Source organism: Coturnix japonica, chromosome 4 (genome assembly GCF_054131305.1).
Source record: "Coturnix japonica strain WE chromosome 4, WE-NBRP24, whole genome shotgun sequence".
Classification (NCBI taxonomy): Eukaryota; Metazoa; Chordata; class Aves; order Galliformes; family Phasianidae; genus Coturnix; species Coturnix japonica.
The window spans coordinates 42,715,456-42,732,801 of NC_140666.1; the positions used below are offsets into that span (position 1 = coordinate 42,715,456).

The following is a 17,346-nucleotide window of genomic DNA, read 5'->3' on the forward strand; positions in this document are numbered from 1 at the left end:
GTGGTACTAGTGCCTTTGGCCTCAACAACCCCAGGTATACAGGCTTGGGGCAGTGGCTGGAAGACTGTGTAGAGGAAATGGGCCTGGGGGTATTGATTGATGCTCTGCTGAACATGAGCCAGCAGTGTGCCCAGGTGGCCAAGAAGGCCAATGGCATCCTGGCTTGCATTAGAAAGAGTGTTGCCAGCAGGAGCAGGGAAGTGATTGTCCCCTTGTACTCAGCTTTGGTGAGGCTGCACCTCGAGTACTGTGTCCAGATTTGGGCCCTTCACTTCAAGAAAGACATTGAGGCCCTGGAGTGTGTTCAAAGAAAGGCAACAAAGCTGGTGATGGATCTGTAGCACAGGCTGTTTTATTTATTTAAAAGCCTTATTTTAAAAGCAGCTCTTAGAACCCTGCCCTCCTTTCAGTTTTGGGGCTGAGAGTGATAGGAGAAACAAATCGTGATTTTGATGATCTGACTTAAGTTGTCTGGTTAACTTCCACCTCTATTATTACACAACTGCTGTAGTACTATTTCATTTACCCTGTTTTTTTTCTATATTGTGTGTTTGGCGGTGATACAGATTGAAGTTGATATTCCTCGTTGCCATCAGTATGATGAATTGCTGTCATCACCAGAGGGTCATGCAAAGTTTAGACGTGTATTGAAGGCCTGGGTTGTTTCCCATCCTGATTTGGTGTACTGGCAAGGTGGGTTTAAGTAATTAGCAAGGTCAGATTTTAATAGGAAAGCTAGTCTAAAAAACAAACAAACAAACACAAATCTTATTTGGAGGACTTTCTTTTTCTTTCCTTTGAAGAATGAATATGTGAATTACTGCAAATTTAGTTCCTAGTAATTTATATTTAATTTGTAATGCCAAATTGACTACCTCTTTCATATGTTCTTCAGAAGTTTTGATCACTTCATTTAGAAAAACTGGTCTGTTTCTTTCTGCTGATCAATTCAAAGATAACACTGCAGAAGCTACTGGGCAATTTCATAGGGCTGTAAATTGGATTTCTTTAAAACCATGACAGAACAGTCAATTCAGCACTACCACTTTAACAAGTTTAAATCCTCTTTGTGTGTTGATTTCATACTTGTTCTCAGCATTGTGTGAAACCTGGCATTGCAGGTATTATAAAGGTATGCAAGTGTCACAGTTAAGTTATTATGTTGAATAAAACAAATTAATTAAATGAGATCTTTGTGACATTTCTTCATGGCTCTTCCCTCTTTAGGTCTCGATTCTCTTTGTGCACCATTCCTCTACTTGAATTTTAACAATGAAGGTGAGTACTTTTTTCTACTTGGTGTGAGGGGAAGGACGATCTGTTCATCTAGTTGTCTGCAGATATTTGTGCACCACATGTAGATGAAAACTTTCTTTAACAAAAGGAAATTTTGAAGTCATTTTTGCCATGACTCGAAAGAAATGATCACAAATAGCTATAAAAAAAAACCAAACAAGAAATGCATATCTAGTACTTCTCAGTGAAGCTCTAGATTATCTTTTTGTAATGTGAATGTATTTTTTGTTAGCCTGTCATAACCATTAACCGTACAGATGAGCAGTATTCAGAAAAGTTGGTGTTGGTCTTAAGCGCCTAAAAGCTAATCAGACCAGCTCTAGACTGTGATTTCTTCAGAAAAGACCTAGTCTAACTTTCTATTTTCTTGTACACAACTTTTTCATAATGTGTGTGGGTAAGAGCTAGTTCCTCAGAACAGTAACTCTTACTGTGTGCCTACTGTGTACCTTCACATATTTCTATCAGCAGATTTTTCTTGCTCCTGAACACATCTGTATGGTTTGATTCTGTAACCTGTTTTGTTTTTTTCTTATCGAAACAAAGTATGATCGTGAAAAATGCAATTCATTGTGTCCTGGTTTATAAATTAATTGAATATATCTGGCTCAGATAATTAAATGATGATTTCAATGCCATAAAAGTTGCAAACTAAAGTTCATTTATAATGAATGCTACAAATATGATGCTTTGCTTATCATTTCTAAAATGGTAAACAATTTATGACAATTTCTATTCTCTTACTAAGACTTCTTGTCAAATCAGTGGTCTAACAACATGGCTAAGAGTTGTATTAAAATAGGTAGACTGTCTCTCAGCCAAATTTCCAGGAATTAATGAAGGGGTAAAAATTATGTTCTGAACCTCTAATCTTTACATGGTATATATGTGAGCTGCTGAGAAGTATTTTTATAGCCTTCTACTGTTGTTTTCCTGTGAATTCTGTCTTCTTCAGACTCTGAGCTGAAGAAGGGGATCAAATGAGAGTCTCATGGGGTGTAAACTGGGTCTAAATTCTATGGGAGAAAATAGAAGAATGCAGCAGTGCAGTGGTCTGAAACTGTACCTTCTAACACCTTGTTCTATCAGGGAACCTTCCCTTTTGACACGGACATCGCTATGTCTTTATCATTAAGAATTATGGAAAGAAATTGGGGAAAAAAGAGCATCCAACCAGATTTATCTTGATTACTTAAGTGATAGAAGCTTTTAAAATTCATTAAAGAGGGTTGTGCACTTTTTATATTCCTTTACAATCATTTTTCTTTATGGATTGATTTTAAAATATGTGCCTTTTATCTGCTTAATAATAAGCACTTATAGGTGCACTTGTATTTCTGTTTCTGCATCCATTTTTCTACTTCTTTCAGCTCTGGCATATGCCTGCATGTCTGCTTTTATACCCAAGTATTTGTATAACTTCTTTCTGAAGGATAATTCTCATGTTATCCAAGGTAAGTAAGTGCCTTTAATTTTTTACCTGTTATTAGAGGGGTCAAGTTAAGCCTGCATTTATAAATATGCTTTTTCAAGTGGTTGTAATTTAGAAACATGCTGTTGAAATACTCACCTGTCTTTCAGAAGGTTTATGTGAGATTTTAAAACAAAGCAACTAAAAAAACAAAACCAGCAAAAACCACTAGCAACTGTGCAAGAAAAGTGGGAACAAGATAAACAGGTAAAGGCTTGGGCTTAGTACAATGCTATTTGCACAGGGAGGTGAAAAAAGGCTCCATATAGTTTCCAAGTTGAGCATTAATTGATTATGCAAAGATGAGGAAAAGGTCTTTACAGTGTCATATGATTCAAAACTGAACAGCATGATTTTAATCGCATGACTGTTGATCCCAGTCCTTTCAAAACTCCTTGATGTCACATGGTGTGGAATATTCCTTTGGCCACTTTAAGTCAGCTATCCTGATTCTGTTCCCTTCCGTTTTCGTGGGCCCTTGTGTGAGAACAGTCTTAGCGCTGTACAGTACCACTTAGCAGCAACTATAAACATCAGTGTGTTATCAGTACTGTCTTTTTCCTAGAACCAAAACATAACGTCATATCAGACTCTGAAAAAAGGAATTCTGTCCCAGCTGAGCCTAAGATGGACATTATGAGCTGGCTATGTAAAATAAGCAATAGTTTGCAAAAGTGATTCAAGAGAATGTTTGCATACCTTTTTTTCTTCTGTGAAGTAAGAAAGAAAAAAAAAAAAAGTGGGGGAGGGAGGAAGAAGTCTGAAGAGTTAGTGTATTATATCAGATGGTCCTTTGAAGCCAGCTGCTTCAGACTTTAATAACTTGGTAAGGGTTAGGGGAGTATGTTCTTAGATAAATAGTAATAATTTTGCTCTCCAGAGGTTCCCTACTGCTACTCCCATGGTACTTTACAAAAATATCAGCTGACATGAGAAATACAGTTCAGTGGGATTCTGTAAAATAAAGTAGTGTAGGCATTTCCGAGTCACTTTGCAGCATCTCTTGTCATCTGGACCTCATATGATTCTTTCAGTATTCTGAGTTAATCCTTTCTTGGGTCTTCTGTCAAACAACAAAGTATAAACACAATTGAAGGAATTTTTTTTTTTAAATAATATTTCTCCTTTACTGGGTTGAAAGCATCAGGAATGCATCACTTGATTTCTTACTGCAGTACTAGCTGCCTTGTATCTTCTGTATGGAGGCCGAGGAAAGGAATTGTTCGAATTACAAAGTTCAAAATACTCACATCTGAGCCAGTCCTAAACAATGAATGTAGATGTGTTGTTTTCCTAAGCACATCACATGATACAAGGAACAAGAGCAGCCAAAAGTGTTTGAATATAGAACACATGATTATGCAAAGCAAAACAACAACAACAAAAGTTTTAATGAAAGTTTAGCTGACAGCAGTTGGCTGCACCCAAGTGATAATGTTTTTGTGAAGGCTTCTGTGTCTTTATTAAAGACAGCTTAAAGTGCCTTATAATCCCACACAGCAATTATATTTCATGAGACAGGCTAGTAAAATAAAGATAGTATTTGTCAGCCATGTAATACAGCTGTAAAGAATGACCATGGGAATTAATTTTCATGTTAAAATAAGTGCTCTTCTGAGAAACTAGTTGTGAAGTCATTTCATCAGTGCACAGATGAGTGTGAAAGATTGTGTAGAATTACTGGTTTGCTATCCTTGATTTTTTTACTAATGGCTATTTTATGAGGATATATAACTGATACATATAATACATACATAATACATAACTGATATATAACTGTATATAACTGATACAAAGCCTGCCTTCCAGATGCAAGGCTTTAATTTCATTTAGGGTCAGCATGTGCTGAGGTACACATTTAAAATATAGAATCCATAACCTGTGTGCACATAAATAAGAATTACTTTGTCTAGAGATTGAGATAACATACTGGTGAGAGATGTAAATAGCTCTGGAGTAGTCTGGCCTTGGTGACACAGAACTTAGCATGGGTCTGTTTACCCACTTAACTACACAGCAGGATGCTGCCAGGACATCTGTGATATGACAAAGATACAGTATCAAAGGGAAGAGGCTGGCATTCCTGAGTCAGTAATGCCTTAGAGGTTTGGTATACTGTGGCTTTATCTTTCCAACTTAAAGCAAGTTAAGTGTACGTAAAATTCTCAAGGAGATTCAAGGGTTCTTTATATTTACCATAACTTATGTTGAAGACTTGGGCATCTTTTTCCTTTAAGTATAATTTGCAGTAGGTCTGTGACTTGTTTCCTTTGTGTTCTTATAATGAGAATATTGTTTATCACTTCCCTTGAGATAGAATCACAGCTTTTAACTTCTCTAATCCTAATATGATTATTCTACAGAATGATTGTTCTTAACTGTGCATGTTCAGAACTGGGAGCAGAGTAACATTCCCTGTCTTCCTTCACTCAGCTTGCTGTCTGTGCCCTAATTACTGTGTGCTTGAGAGCATAGAGGAAAAGCAATTGCCATCTGTTATGAAATTGCAGTGTTACTGACTCTTCATCTTCCTTCTAACAAGGCACATGACAATAGGAACAAAACTAAGAAAGGGTTAGTCTGTCAGGTCTCTGTTCTGTTGTCTGTTTCTGTTCCAATTAAAAGCAAGCGTTAATTAGACCACTTAATTAAATTGTACCCTTCAACATGATGTGCTGTGCTGAAGATCTATTACGTTTTATCTTTTACTGAAAGTATTTTCTCCTCTATTCCAAAAAAGACAAGTTAAGAGGTTAGTGGTGATGCAAATGCTACGTTAAAGCCTCATCAACTTCTACGTGACAAAATTTAACTATTGAAAATAAATACAGTTGTTGCAATCAAGGAGTGCTTCACTCAGTTTGGGTCTTAAAATTCTTGAAATATTCTTGTTCGAACTTGTTTTGATCAATATTTTGTGGCTCATATTCATACAAAAGTCTTTAATTTTGCATTTCAAGTATAAATCACAACCTGATTGTGAATCAAGCAAATCACTGAGAGATGTTAAGGAAAATGAAAGTGTTTCTTGCTCTGTTTTGAATATAATAGTGACAAGGAGGACAGTAGCGGTATTAATTTGCTGTTTTATTTTTTTGTTTTAAGAATGCGTCCTTTCTTTCCTATAGCTACCATCCAAACAGCAGGATGTGTTGTCTTGTGTTTTTGACAGTGATTTTGAATTTGTTTGTTATTTCAGAGTACCTAACAGTGTTTTCTCAGATGATTGCATTCCATGATCCAGAGCTGAGCAACCACCTTAATGAAATTGGTTTTATTCCTGATGTAAGTGCTGATCATTCTTCTAAATATTGCTCAAAGTAAAGTAAGGAAACATTAGGACAGTTAGGGTAAGATGCTTTTCAAAACTGTCTTGGCAGCATTTTACCTGGAGATTTGCTTATTAATGAGATTTTCTGGGTATGCCATTAAAATGATTAAGTTTTGATTATTGTTTTAGATACCTCAGTCCTTGCCCTTTTGTTGACATGGTACATACAATAAAGATACTGCTAATAAGTTGTTTTAGCTTAGATTGGTCTTAAAATGAGTATGGAATTTGTTTTTTAAAATTTGGACTAGTGTACAAAAAAAATGTGGCTGAGAATGGCTAATAGAAATTTTTCTACCATCTAATTAAAAGCTGTTGATTAACTCAAAGACACATTAATTTACAAATAATACAAAAAGCATGTGCAAGTGATGGTTAATCCATAGATATGTCATGTTCTGGAAAATGCTTAGCAAACACATGTTGGAATCTATCAGAAACATTGGAAAGAGCATAGATTGTATGCAAGTTTTATCCCTTCATATTAAGTCTACAAGAGAAAAAATGGAAACTGTGGTCATATCTAAAATGTAGTAGAGAGAGCTATGATGAAAAAAATAAGGCCACCTTTATTGCACCCCACTTTTATCTATTACCACAAACAAAATGTGCATACCTTTCACTTCTAAAGGCCTTCTTAATGTAATAATGTTTTTAATATAAATGTAAAAGAAGATACTGTGGCATTAAAGGAAGCAAGCAAAAGTAAAACCCAGTGTATTGCGATATAATCTGAGATGTTTAGAAGCTGCAGCATGTATTGCTTATAATCCATATATGAACACGAGAGAATGATGGGGAAATGGGAGAATATTCTGATGTTGAAAGCCTGTAAATTTGAGGACAAGATAAAGGACGTGGGTAAGTTACTGGGGAAGAATCAAGTTTGCAGCATCGCCGTGTAAATGCACCTGATATTTATTTGCTCTAATTAAACTCTCAAAATGCAACTCAGATGGAATAGTTAAAAATCACTTTTTTTTATACGCTAGATTGTTTTTTTTTATGGTAGTCATTGGACAGCATGTAGTCAAATGTGAGCCTTGTTTCTGAAGTGTTACAGTCTAGAAGAAGATATGAGTAGGTAATGCAGGAAATAATTTCAAAACAGGAGTATGTTTAAAAATGAAAAATTCTGAATACCAATGCTAATTCTAAAATTACCACTAACCTCCAAGGAGAAGTTGTCCTTTCTAAAGCCTACCATTAAAAAGAAAAGTTGTTTTGCCTTCCAGATTATTGGGAGAGGTTGTTTTTTGTTTTTTTTTTATTTTTTTATTTTGTACCTCTGACTGCGCAGGATCTATGAAGGTGAAGGATATGCACTTCAGTAATGAGATCAGAACCAGAGTTTTGTGCTTGAGTACTAATCCTATCAAAGTAAACTCTGATTAATCTTTCATCATCAAAATGCAGGCTCCTGCTGCAGGAAAGATTGTATTTCCTGGCACCCTTCCTATTTGCTTTGGGTCATGTAGCTCTCAGAATATTGAACAGTGCTGAAACTCCAATAATTGTGAATATTGTTAGCTGATGTGGTGCCCGGATTAAGTACATTGCAGTGGTTTGTGTGATTTACATGTGAATAGAGAGATACCTATGGTGAATCTCTTAGATTTTCTTTGCTAGCTCTCCTTAAGCTGATAATCTCCACCACTCTGTATTAATATTTTGTAGTATCTGTTCTGTATTCTACTGAATAATTCTGGTATAAAAAGCAGACTATTTTAAACTGAAGGAAAAAAATGCTACTTTACTAAAGGGGTAGCTATGGGCATAAATTATTGTAAATAGCTTTCACCTGCCTAGTATGGATGCTAGGCACAGTTGTTAGCAGGCCAGTAAAAGAGATGACAAAGTCGTGTAGTAGTTGCTTAATAAAGCTGCTGTCTCAGGCTTTGGTGATGTGCAGAAGATAATATGGTTTCGTCTAACTGAGCAATGAAAATCCTGTGATTGAAGTACTTCATCTCCATTCATCTCTTCTGTTACTGTTAGATAGTGGTGAATATAGGGGGAAGATCTTTTGCTTGTATTTTGATCTTGTGAGAAAAGTATCGTTCTTCAGATTCTGTGTCGTTGCACGTAGGTGGGTAGAATCTAAATTTAGAACTTGTTCTCAAATCTGAAATATCTTTAGAAACAAAAACCTCTCAACCTGAATGTTTTTGAAACTATTGTCTTTACAGCAGAAATCTCATCTTCTATAGATAAAACATGTCAAGCTCACCTTCCAGAGAAGTCAAAGGATGAAAATAATGCAGGCAGAAATAAATAAAAGTAAATTATCTTGGAAAAGGCTTTCATCAAGATTTGAGTCTATCTTTCCAGGAGGTTTGAATGTCTATTTCAGAAATAGACTGTTCTCCTATAGTTATTACCTAACTTCACCCTGTTGAAAAACACTGAACTGAGTCTTCAAGCTCAGGTTTTGAGCAGTTTGTTGTAGAAGAGCACTATTGGAGAAGGATCTTCACTTAGGGATAATGGAAAAAAGTGTAGTTAGGAAGCATACGTAATGTTAAATGTGAATAAAAGTTGCAACCTTATTATGTGTCATGGTTCTGTAGTAAAGGGTTTGAAACCTATTTTATTACAAAGTGTGGCAAAATGCTGTTCTAGCTAATGATTGCTAGAGGGCAGTATGTACTAATAATGTATTAAAAATGCAGACATTTAACTAAAAATATTTTGTATCCTGTTTATTTAAGGACTTCAAGTTCTTTTTCTCATCTTTGTTTTTCAGTTTGACCGGGATATGGTGAAATAATACAAATGTTGTCTCTTCTTTGCTTACTGAGTTATAGTAATCGCAACCTCTTCCAATCTGCCTAGACCTTCTGATCATAGAATATTACATTTATGATAAGAATAGAGGAAAATCTCTTAAAAATAAATAAATAAAAAATTACCCAATACCTTCTAACTAAAATGGTTTGCTTTGCTTTTCATGTTATTATTGATAGGTTTAGTGAGGATGATTTAGGGTGAAGAAGCACTTTGCTTTGTAGTTGCCTTTCAGTGGTATGTTCAGTTTGGTACCTCTTCTTATATTTGTCTATATGTGTCTCTGTGTGAAATTAGGAGTAAGCATGGAGCTGCTTTGGGTAAACATTATAATCATATGCATGTAAAGAGGAAACTTAGGCTCATTTTTCCGCTATATGGAAAGCAGTATAATGCATATAGGTAAGCAGGCAAATAGAAATTCATTGATCACAAACACCACAGGCCATGTTTCAGGTAACAGAGTATTAGATAGATATATACTGAAAGCATTGCAGAGATGTACTTAGGGAAATAGGAGCGTATAATGAGTCTGAAATAATGGCATATAGTGATTTATTCATTTATTTAACTCCTAAAGTCAATTGGAAGATTGTAGGCTAAGCAAAGTCTGTTCATCATAGCTTTTAGTTTTATGTGTTGTACAGTTTAGATGCTATTAGGTACTCAAATAAAGGTGTGGGGCTCAAATTTAGAGAGCTATGCTTGGGAATCTTTTTGCATGTGTGTGCATCATTTCATCGGTGCCACAATTCAGTTAGGACTTGATGGAATAAGTAGTCATTTATTAACATAGTACTGATCATATTTTCTGCTGCTCATTTGCTTACTTTCAGGGCAAGCTTAATAAGAGTATAATTTGCACTTTTTATGAGCTAAAAGGTAATATATTAAGCTTTATGTCTAACTATAAATCTTCAGAAGTGGAAAACAGAGCACATGAGCTGCGCAACTGAATAAAATTTAACAAAGATAGACTTGCTCTTGCATTTCTAATGTGTTGGGACTTTCTGTAGAGTGATGTTTCATGAAAATAGATTATATTGCTTCCAACCCAATAAATACTGCATTAAAGATTAAGAAACTCTGAAGGTGTCACAAATGGCTATATAATCTAATACATTCTGAATCTTTTGGATATGATGTTGTAGGTATTTGACTGAAAGCCTTCAAAAACTAGAAGGTTTTCTGTAGTCATTACAACAGCAGAAGGTAGACAGTCTCAGAGTAATAGAAGTATGGCCTCAAATTCTTCAGATAGCACATACCCTTAAAGGTCATCTTAAAACCCCGTAAATGCATAAATTGTTGGTAATAGCTATTGTATGCTAGAGTGACTTTGGAGAACTAAACTTGTTTATTCCTTTCAGTGAGATGTATACAATTTAATACATGCCAACATAAGCAAAAAAATGTAGATACCATTTCTTTTTCTCTTGGAAGCTGTGATTTGCCCTTTTACAACTTTTTCCTGAGTCAAAAAGATATCTTGATACAAGCTGTTATGTGCTTGTTCAGGCACTCTTCACTAATTTTTATTTAGCAGCATAAAATATAAGGGGAGAACTGTGTCAGTTTGAAAGGAGCAGCTGACCGCGATGCTGATGGTCCTTGTTTTCACTACAGAATCACAAAACAATGTGAAAGAAATGAGAGTGATTACTTAGGGGTGGTAAAAGCTTCTTGTGGTGGCTAAATTTTCTTTCATACTATCTTTGCTGCTGCAGTTATTTCTTATTTTAAGTGTATTAATATCACGCTTTGCAATTTTTAATGCAATTAAAGTTGACCTAAGCAAAAAAATTAGATGTTAATAAAACGTTTTTTGTTCTCTTCCCTCTTGCCATCTCCCACCTTTTCCAGCTCTATGCTATTCCATGGTTTCTTACAATGTTTACACGTGAGTATACTTTTTTATTTTTCCCGTTAAATGTTGGATTTCTTAAGGATAATTTCTCTCACTTGGCCAGTTAAACCCTTCCTTATTCATGTGGTATCTGTCATTTAATAGTTCCTTCGTAATTTGCAGGGTGAACCTCTGACTTGAGTCCCAACAGTGTATGTCACATTGCACTTTCTGTTCTTATTTGACAATGTTTTGAGCTTTCTTATTTCTGAAAAAGAAATGTATTAAATTTGAACTGCGTTATATTATGCATGCAGTATTTAAGAAAGGTAAAATGCAAAAATTTATCTTCTGGGAAAAAATTCAATAATATTAATTCTTTCCTCAAATACCTAATATTTCTTCTTTTCATGTCAACGTTAGCAGATTACTTCTCTGAAATATCAAAGAATTTGATGTGATGTTCTTGATTGCATTTGACAGAGTTCTTGACTGTGAAGCACTAACTGTTGCAGTTGTCTATCCTTTGAAAGACCTGTCATGAGAATCACCACCTCTGGAAAACAGAGGAGGTGGTTGTCTTGGCAATTAATTAAAATAAAATTTTAGAACTATTAAGTTGAAGGATATGTTAAAGGTGTTTCAGGAGAGCTACCTTTTGGCATTATATTTCAAGTGGTCCTGTTTTTGTTAGGCCATGATTCTTGTCTGTCTTTCTTATTCTGTCACTTTTTGTTCTATTCTGCTCATTTCCTCATTTAGTTTTAAGTAGCTGAGCTTACTGATTCACTCATTAATGTCTTCATGCTGCTGCAAATAACTGATACACACTTCTTCCTGCATAATTATGCTATACCAAAAGAAAAACAAATTGCGTAATTTCATGCGTGTTTGAAATACAAAAACCTGAATTCTTGGAAGCATTCAGTAAAGAAAGAAAATACTGATAGTATTTTCTATATATCTGTCTGTGTATGAAAATAAACCTGTATTTAAACAGGTTGTCTCATTTGCTCAAATAATAAAGAAATTACCCTTTGATAGGAGAGGAAAATGTGTATGAATCCCTAAGAGTGTTTATATTAATTTTGCTTTTTTTCTTTATGCAGATGTCTTTCCTTTGCATAAAATTTTTCACTTGTGGGATACATTATTGCTTGGAAATTCCTCCTTCCCATTCTGCATAGGGGTGGCTATACTTCAACAACTGAGGGATCGTCTTCTCGCCAATGGGTTCAACGAATGCATTCTCCTTTTTTCAGACTTACCAGGTATAGAAGAATTTTTTTTTTTTCTCTTTGTCTTCTGCAGTGTGTTGCTGAATAAAATAGGTGCTTTCATTTGAATATGTACTACAAATCTTCCATGTGTTGAAATAATGTTAGATTTAGGTGAACTTCCTCTCTCTGTGTGTAGGGCCTACCTACAACTTGACCAAATTAGCAGAAGTCCTTTTGCTGTCATCACTGAGAATTGGATGAGATCATTATATCCGATTCAGAAGTGGACTGAATACGAAAGAATAGTGGGAATTCTATGCTGACATTGTATTTTATATCAGTTTTGAGTGATGTCTTTAGATACATATCCAACCCCTGGGTAGCTACTGTTTTACTTTTCATTGTTTTTGTGTTATGAAAATACGTTTTCTACCCACACCTTTGATTCATACACCTTTATCTTGCCAAATTTTCTGGTGATTCAATGTTTATTTAATTAAGACTTGGCAGGCAAAAGAAACAGCAATTGTCCACCTAGCCCATGTTAAGCTTGTGGTTGTGTGGTGCCTGTTTCCATTTGTTTGACCACTTGTTGGCTAAAAATGTTAACTCTGAGGTCAAACACCTCCTCTGAATAGATGAGAACAGATGCACTGCGTTCTTCCATCTTTAAGTGAGAAATAGAAAATCCAAGGCAATAAACTGCTTTGAATAAGTTTTGGCTTTTTGTCATGCAGTTTTGACAACATGGTATGGCTCAGATTAAGGCTCTGGGGAAAAGAGGTCATTTTTTTCATAAATTAAACTACATGTCAAAATATTGACGTGTGGCTTTGTTTTAGGTTGCCTGAGTTCAAAACTGTTGTAACTTATGGAAGGTGATGTTGAAAGTTGATTTATCGCTGCATTAGTGAAGCTGATCTGCTTTTTCAAATTATTATGTATCTGAAGAAAAACAATTTGGTCTTTGTTCCATGATATGAATTATAGTGGTGCTGTAACCATAACAAAACAAAATAAAAAATTATGATAAAAACATCAAAAGGTATCAAAATTAATATATACATATATATATGTATATATATCCTTGTTGTTGTGTGAGGTGGCTTTTTAAGATGCAGGTGTCAGGTGTATTTTACACTTCAATCTGCAAAGATACATATTGTTACTAAATAGCAACATAGGTGAAAGCAGAAGCCTTGCATAGCTGCTAGTAATCCAGATTTGTTTGGGTTGTTTTTTTGTGTTTTCTTTTTTTTTTGATGTTTTTGTTTTTCTAATGGCTGACAGCCAAGGGTGGGTTGGGAGCTGGCTGTGTTACAGAAGCAGAATGATTTGTTAGGGCACACCTGCTAACTAAGGCTGTTCTGTTGTGTCAAACTGTACTACTCATATCATTTTACCTTTAATTATTCATTTCATGCAACTTGTAGCTACACGAACAGCGTGCAGTTCTATTTATAGATTCCACTGTGTTGAGACTGAAGAGAAATGCTGGAATGGGTGAAATACTGAAGAAAATTCTTTATTTTGTTCATGTTAGTGTTTTTGCTACTCCAGTTAGTACTAGTAGAAGAAAACAGAAGATGTATCCTTCAGCAAAGAACTGTCTAATGCTGTATTTAATCAAAGAAGAGGAAAAACTAAGTTAATCAGTAGAACTTTATCCTGATGTTTTAAAAATCAATATGATGCACAGCCTTGTCTTTCTTGACAGAAGCCGTATGCATCATAGCAAAAGGGGACCTGAATGATAAACTTGTTAGTCATGCAGTATTTCTTATGCTTTTATTCTGGAATAAAGTACAAGCACATGTGGTTAGACTGTCAAATATTTCTGGGCTCGGAGAGACAAATTTTAAGCCACTTTTTTTGGAGGCTTTCTTCTAGATTAAGTGAATATATATATGTGTATATATAAAATGAACGTGTTTGGGGAAAATCTTTCCCTCTTATTTGATTTCATTAGGATTGTTTGTCAACCGCCTCAGGATCAGTGCTTAGAAAGCAAGAGTGCAGTAGAGGTATTCATTTATTTATTTATTTCCTCAATTATGGGAAATGCTGCTGACAGAGCAAGGTGCTGGTAGGGTATTTGCTAATGTTTTAGCTGTGCTGAATGTTTGTTTGCCTATACAGCTATTCCCTATGACCTTTAGTTCTCTACGTGTTAATTAAAGAATATTTTATATTGAGCTGCACAAATAGAATTATCCAGTCTTGTCAAGGTGACTTTCCAGGATGTTCAGAGTAGCAAAACTCAGTACCATTTTTCGCTGATGAAATGCAAACTCTAGTTTGCGTGAGTTTGTTGAGCTGGTGCTGTGCTTAGGCAGAGCTGAGAGGTGAGCTCCGGGAGGTACAGCAGTGTTAAAATTATAAAGGTGCATTAGTAGAGCATCTGTGTTTTCATAGATACACTTGTGATGTGTTTTTCATCCAGTCTTGTTAATAGTTACACACATAACTACTTAAATACAGGATTGGAATGGCAGTGTAGTCTGAGAGCCAGTAAAATCTTTCTGCTAAAAGAAGGCCTAGGAATAAGGCGTCTTTGAGGGAGTTCTCAGCTCTCTTGTAGTTTGCAGTACCTGTTGGGTTCCTTTACTTTCCAGTGTTAAAAGAATTTAAACTCTTGCTTTTTAATTTGCATCAGGCTTTTGATTCTGTCTATCCATATTTCTTTTTTCTTATTTCTTCTATTAAGAGCTGGATTCTAGTAGAATCAACAGAAGTAACTAAAGTAATTGAGGAGAACTAATACGATATTTGTACATAAAGCTAACACTTTGTTGATACTGCAAGTTCAGGACACACTTTGGGATATGATTGCTAGCAGGTTGTTCAGGAAGGATAAGTATCCCAACTGCAAAAAGCTCATATTATATGTGAAGAAAACTGTCTGTATTTTACAAATTTTGATAAATGGGCTAAGTACACATTAGGGTGTGCCATGTGAAACCTTTGAAAAGTCTAGACAAGTATCTGTAGGGCATAGGTTAGTTGCATCTGATTTTATTTCATAGCTAGGCAAGTTTTTTTGGTAAAAACTGAAGAAATAATTGCTACCATCATGGAAAAGCTGTAGCTTAGGTTTTTTTGCTTTGTTTAATTGAACTAAGATGTGATTAACATGAACCTGTAGCTTCTGTCTTCTGTGAACAAAAACATGTTGACTAAGTTGTTGTTGACTAAGTTGATGTAGCATTTTGAGAATCAGAAAGAAATTTCAGAGTAACTCACTCTCGGGCAAGGTAGCCTGTCAATGCAGCATTGAAACGATTGAGTCTAATTACAGCCCTGCAAAATGTAATCTGTCTGCAAAAAAAGTGCTACAGCTTTTGCCTTGATTTCTGCATCCAACCATTTATCTTGCTGAGTGCGACTGCTGTAAACCTGCTCTGCTACATAAAAAAAAAAACAAAAACGATGGTCCCTTGATTGACAGCACTTGTCTTTGTGACATACATGTATGAAGGAAAGCAGGGCATTCTAATTTATTAGCTGACAGATTTTTAAAATAAATGAGTGATATTTACGTTGTCTTTGAAATTCCTTTTTCGAGATGCATTGAAGGGAATGCTGATGTAAGAGTAAATGACAGTCCACAAAACAGTGAAAAAGCACAATTATTCTTTAGTGTATGAAATAAAATTTATGAAAAGAATAACTTTGCATTGACCTTTCCATTTATAACAACCATTGAGCAGTAATAGATAGAGATACTGAATGGAAATGTCAGTCCTCTCACTAGGTGTGTCCTTTTAATTATCTAGGCTTAGTGTTTTTTTTCTTTTGCAAAAAAATTTAAGGTTTATGGCTTTTCTGCCCCTATTTCTTGTGAGCATGGGAATCATGAGATCAAACTGACTGCCCTGTTCTAGTTCTCTGCTTATATTGTGCAGAGGTCTACTTTCCTATTTATTTATGTGGCTATGTGTGGAAAGCTGATGTTGCTTGGCAGAGTAGTAATAAAGTATTTGTGATGGAGAGGTCAGACCAAGCCCATAATTCTGGGCTGCATCCAAAATGCAGGAGCAGTTTATTTTGGCCCAACTTCTTAACTCATGCCTTGTTACCCAAGGAAAGGCCTCTGGAATTCATTAACTGCATACAAAGATTTGGTCTATATATATTTTTCTTAAGAGCAAGCCTTTCATGCTACATTTTTCCCCATTCATTGCTTTCACTTGGTAGATTGAAAATTTGCACACCCAGTTTTGCTGTAAAAATAAGAAGTTCTATGTGTGCTGCTATCTCAGGTGCCTTTTAACCGATGCTTTAAAATATGAATTTCAAAAGTGATCTGCTTCTCTGCTGACTCTATAATAAAAAATACTGAATAGGTAAATAAGGTGAGGCAGCCATTTCATTTCAGACTGTTGAGAAAGGAAGGCAAACTCTTCATACAGTATAGTATTTTAGAATGAACAGAGTAAAATGGGTGTTCTCTTAAAGCAGCAATAAAGTTTAATTCGGAAAACTACGGTATTTCAATAGGTTTAATAGTAACAAACCCATCTAATGCATGTTAGATTATTTCCCCTCATCCATACACCTTTTCCAATTCTCATGGGCTTTGCACGTTCGAAAAATAAGGAAGGAAAAGACTTTTGATGCCAAGTAACAGAGCAGCTGGCAGGTGCCACAGAATTGTTTCCTCTAAGATTGCTGCTTGACTGCTCAGTTGATCTTGAATGTCTAGGGCTGGTGTTTTGAAATGAAACTTGTCATTATTAGTTTCTAAATACATGGGTACCGCTTTCAACTTTTTGAAGTACAGGTGCTTTCTACTTTATGAAAACCAGACTGCTTTAAGATGTACTTGAAGTTGAGATGAGAACTTATTTTTGTAGTATTTAGATTATGTTTTTAAACCAGTACTTAATATTTTTTTTCAGTGCGTATTTCACAGTTAATGACTTCATGTTATGTCATGGATTATAGATTTTCCAGCAGAGTAACTTGTATGAATAAACAAGGACAGCACATGCTTCTTAAACTACAAAGCACACCTCTACTGGGACCTTAGGAGAGCACAGAGATGCTGTATGCTCATCTCTGTAAGTGAGGAGGCCCTCCCCATTCTTTCTAGATATTTTTGTTTGCTTTGTTCTACCACTTTGAGATTTATTCAGAACCTTCTTTCAAAAGGATGTTCTTCTAAATTGTTTGTGTATGACAAGTAGTCTGGCATCCTGGTGAAGTGCTCTCTATTCATTTGTTCACAGTCCTGATCAAGAGTCCAGGAACTGACTTCATATATTTACACATCTGACTTACTGACAGCATGCTTGATAGTTTGTAAGCTTCTCACTGGTAACTTGAGAACAGGAAAAGTAAGAAAGATTAATACTATGCAGATGCAAATCCTTGGTGTGAAAATAGAAATAAT

The 17,346-nt window shown here is 35.3% G+C and overlaps 1 protein-coding gene across 2 annotated transcripts in view; it reads left to right on the plus strand.

Moving 5' to 3' along the window:
* Positions 1-17,346, plus strand: part of TBCK (TBC1 domain containing kinase) — an 83,162-nt gene that overhangs the window by 36,500 nt on the left and 29,316 nt on the right. For both annotated transcript variants that reach the window (XM_015861429.3, XM_032444171.2), the window contains exons 17-22: positions 567-693; positions 1,228-1,278; positions 2,667-2,750; positions 5,967-6,052; positions 10,749-10,785; positions 11,841-12,002. In XM_015861429.3, the coding sequence (XP_015716915.1) occupies positions 567-693; positions 1,228-1,278; positions 2,667-2,750; positions 5,967-6,052; positions 10,749-10,785; positions 11,841-12,002 (547 nt within the window). The remainder of the gene's footprint in view (positions 1-566; positions 694-1,227; positions 1,279-2,666; positions 2,751-5,966; positions 6,053-10,748; positions 10,786-11,840; positions 12,003-17,346) is intronic.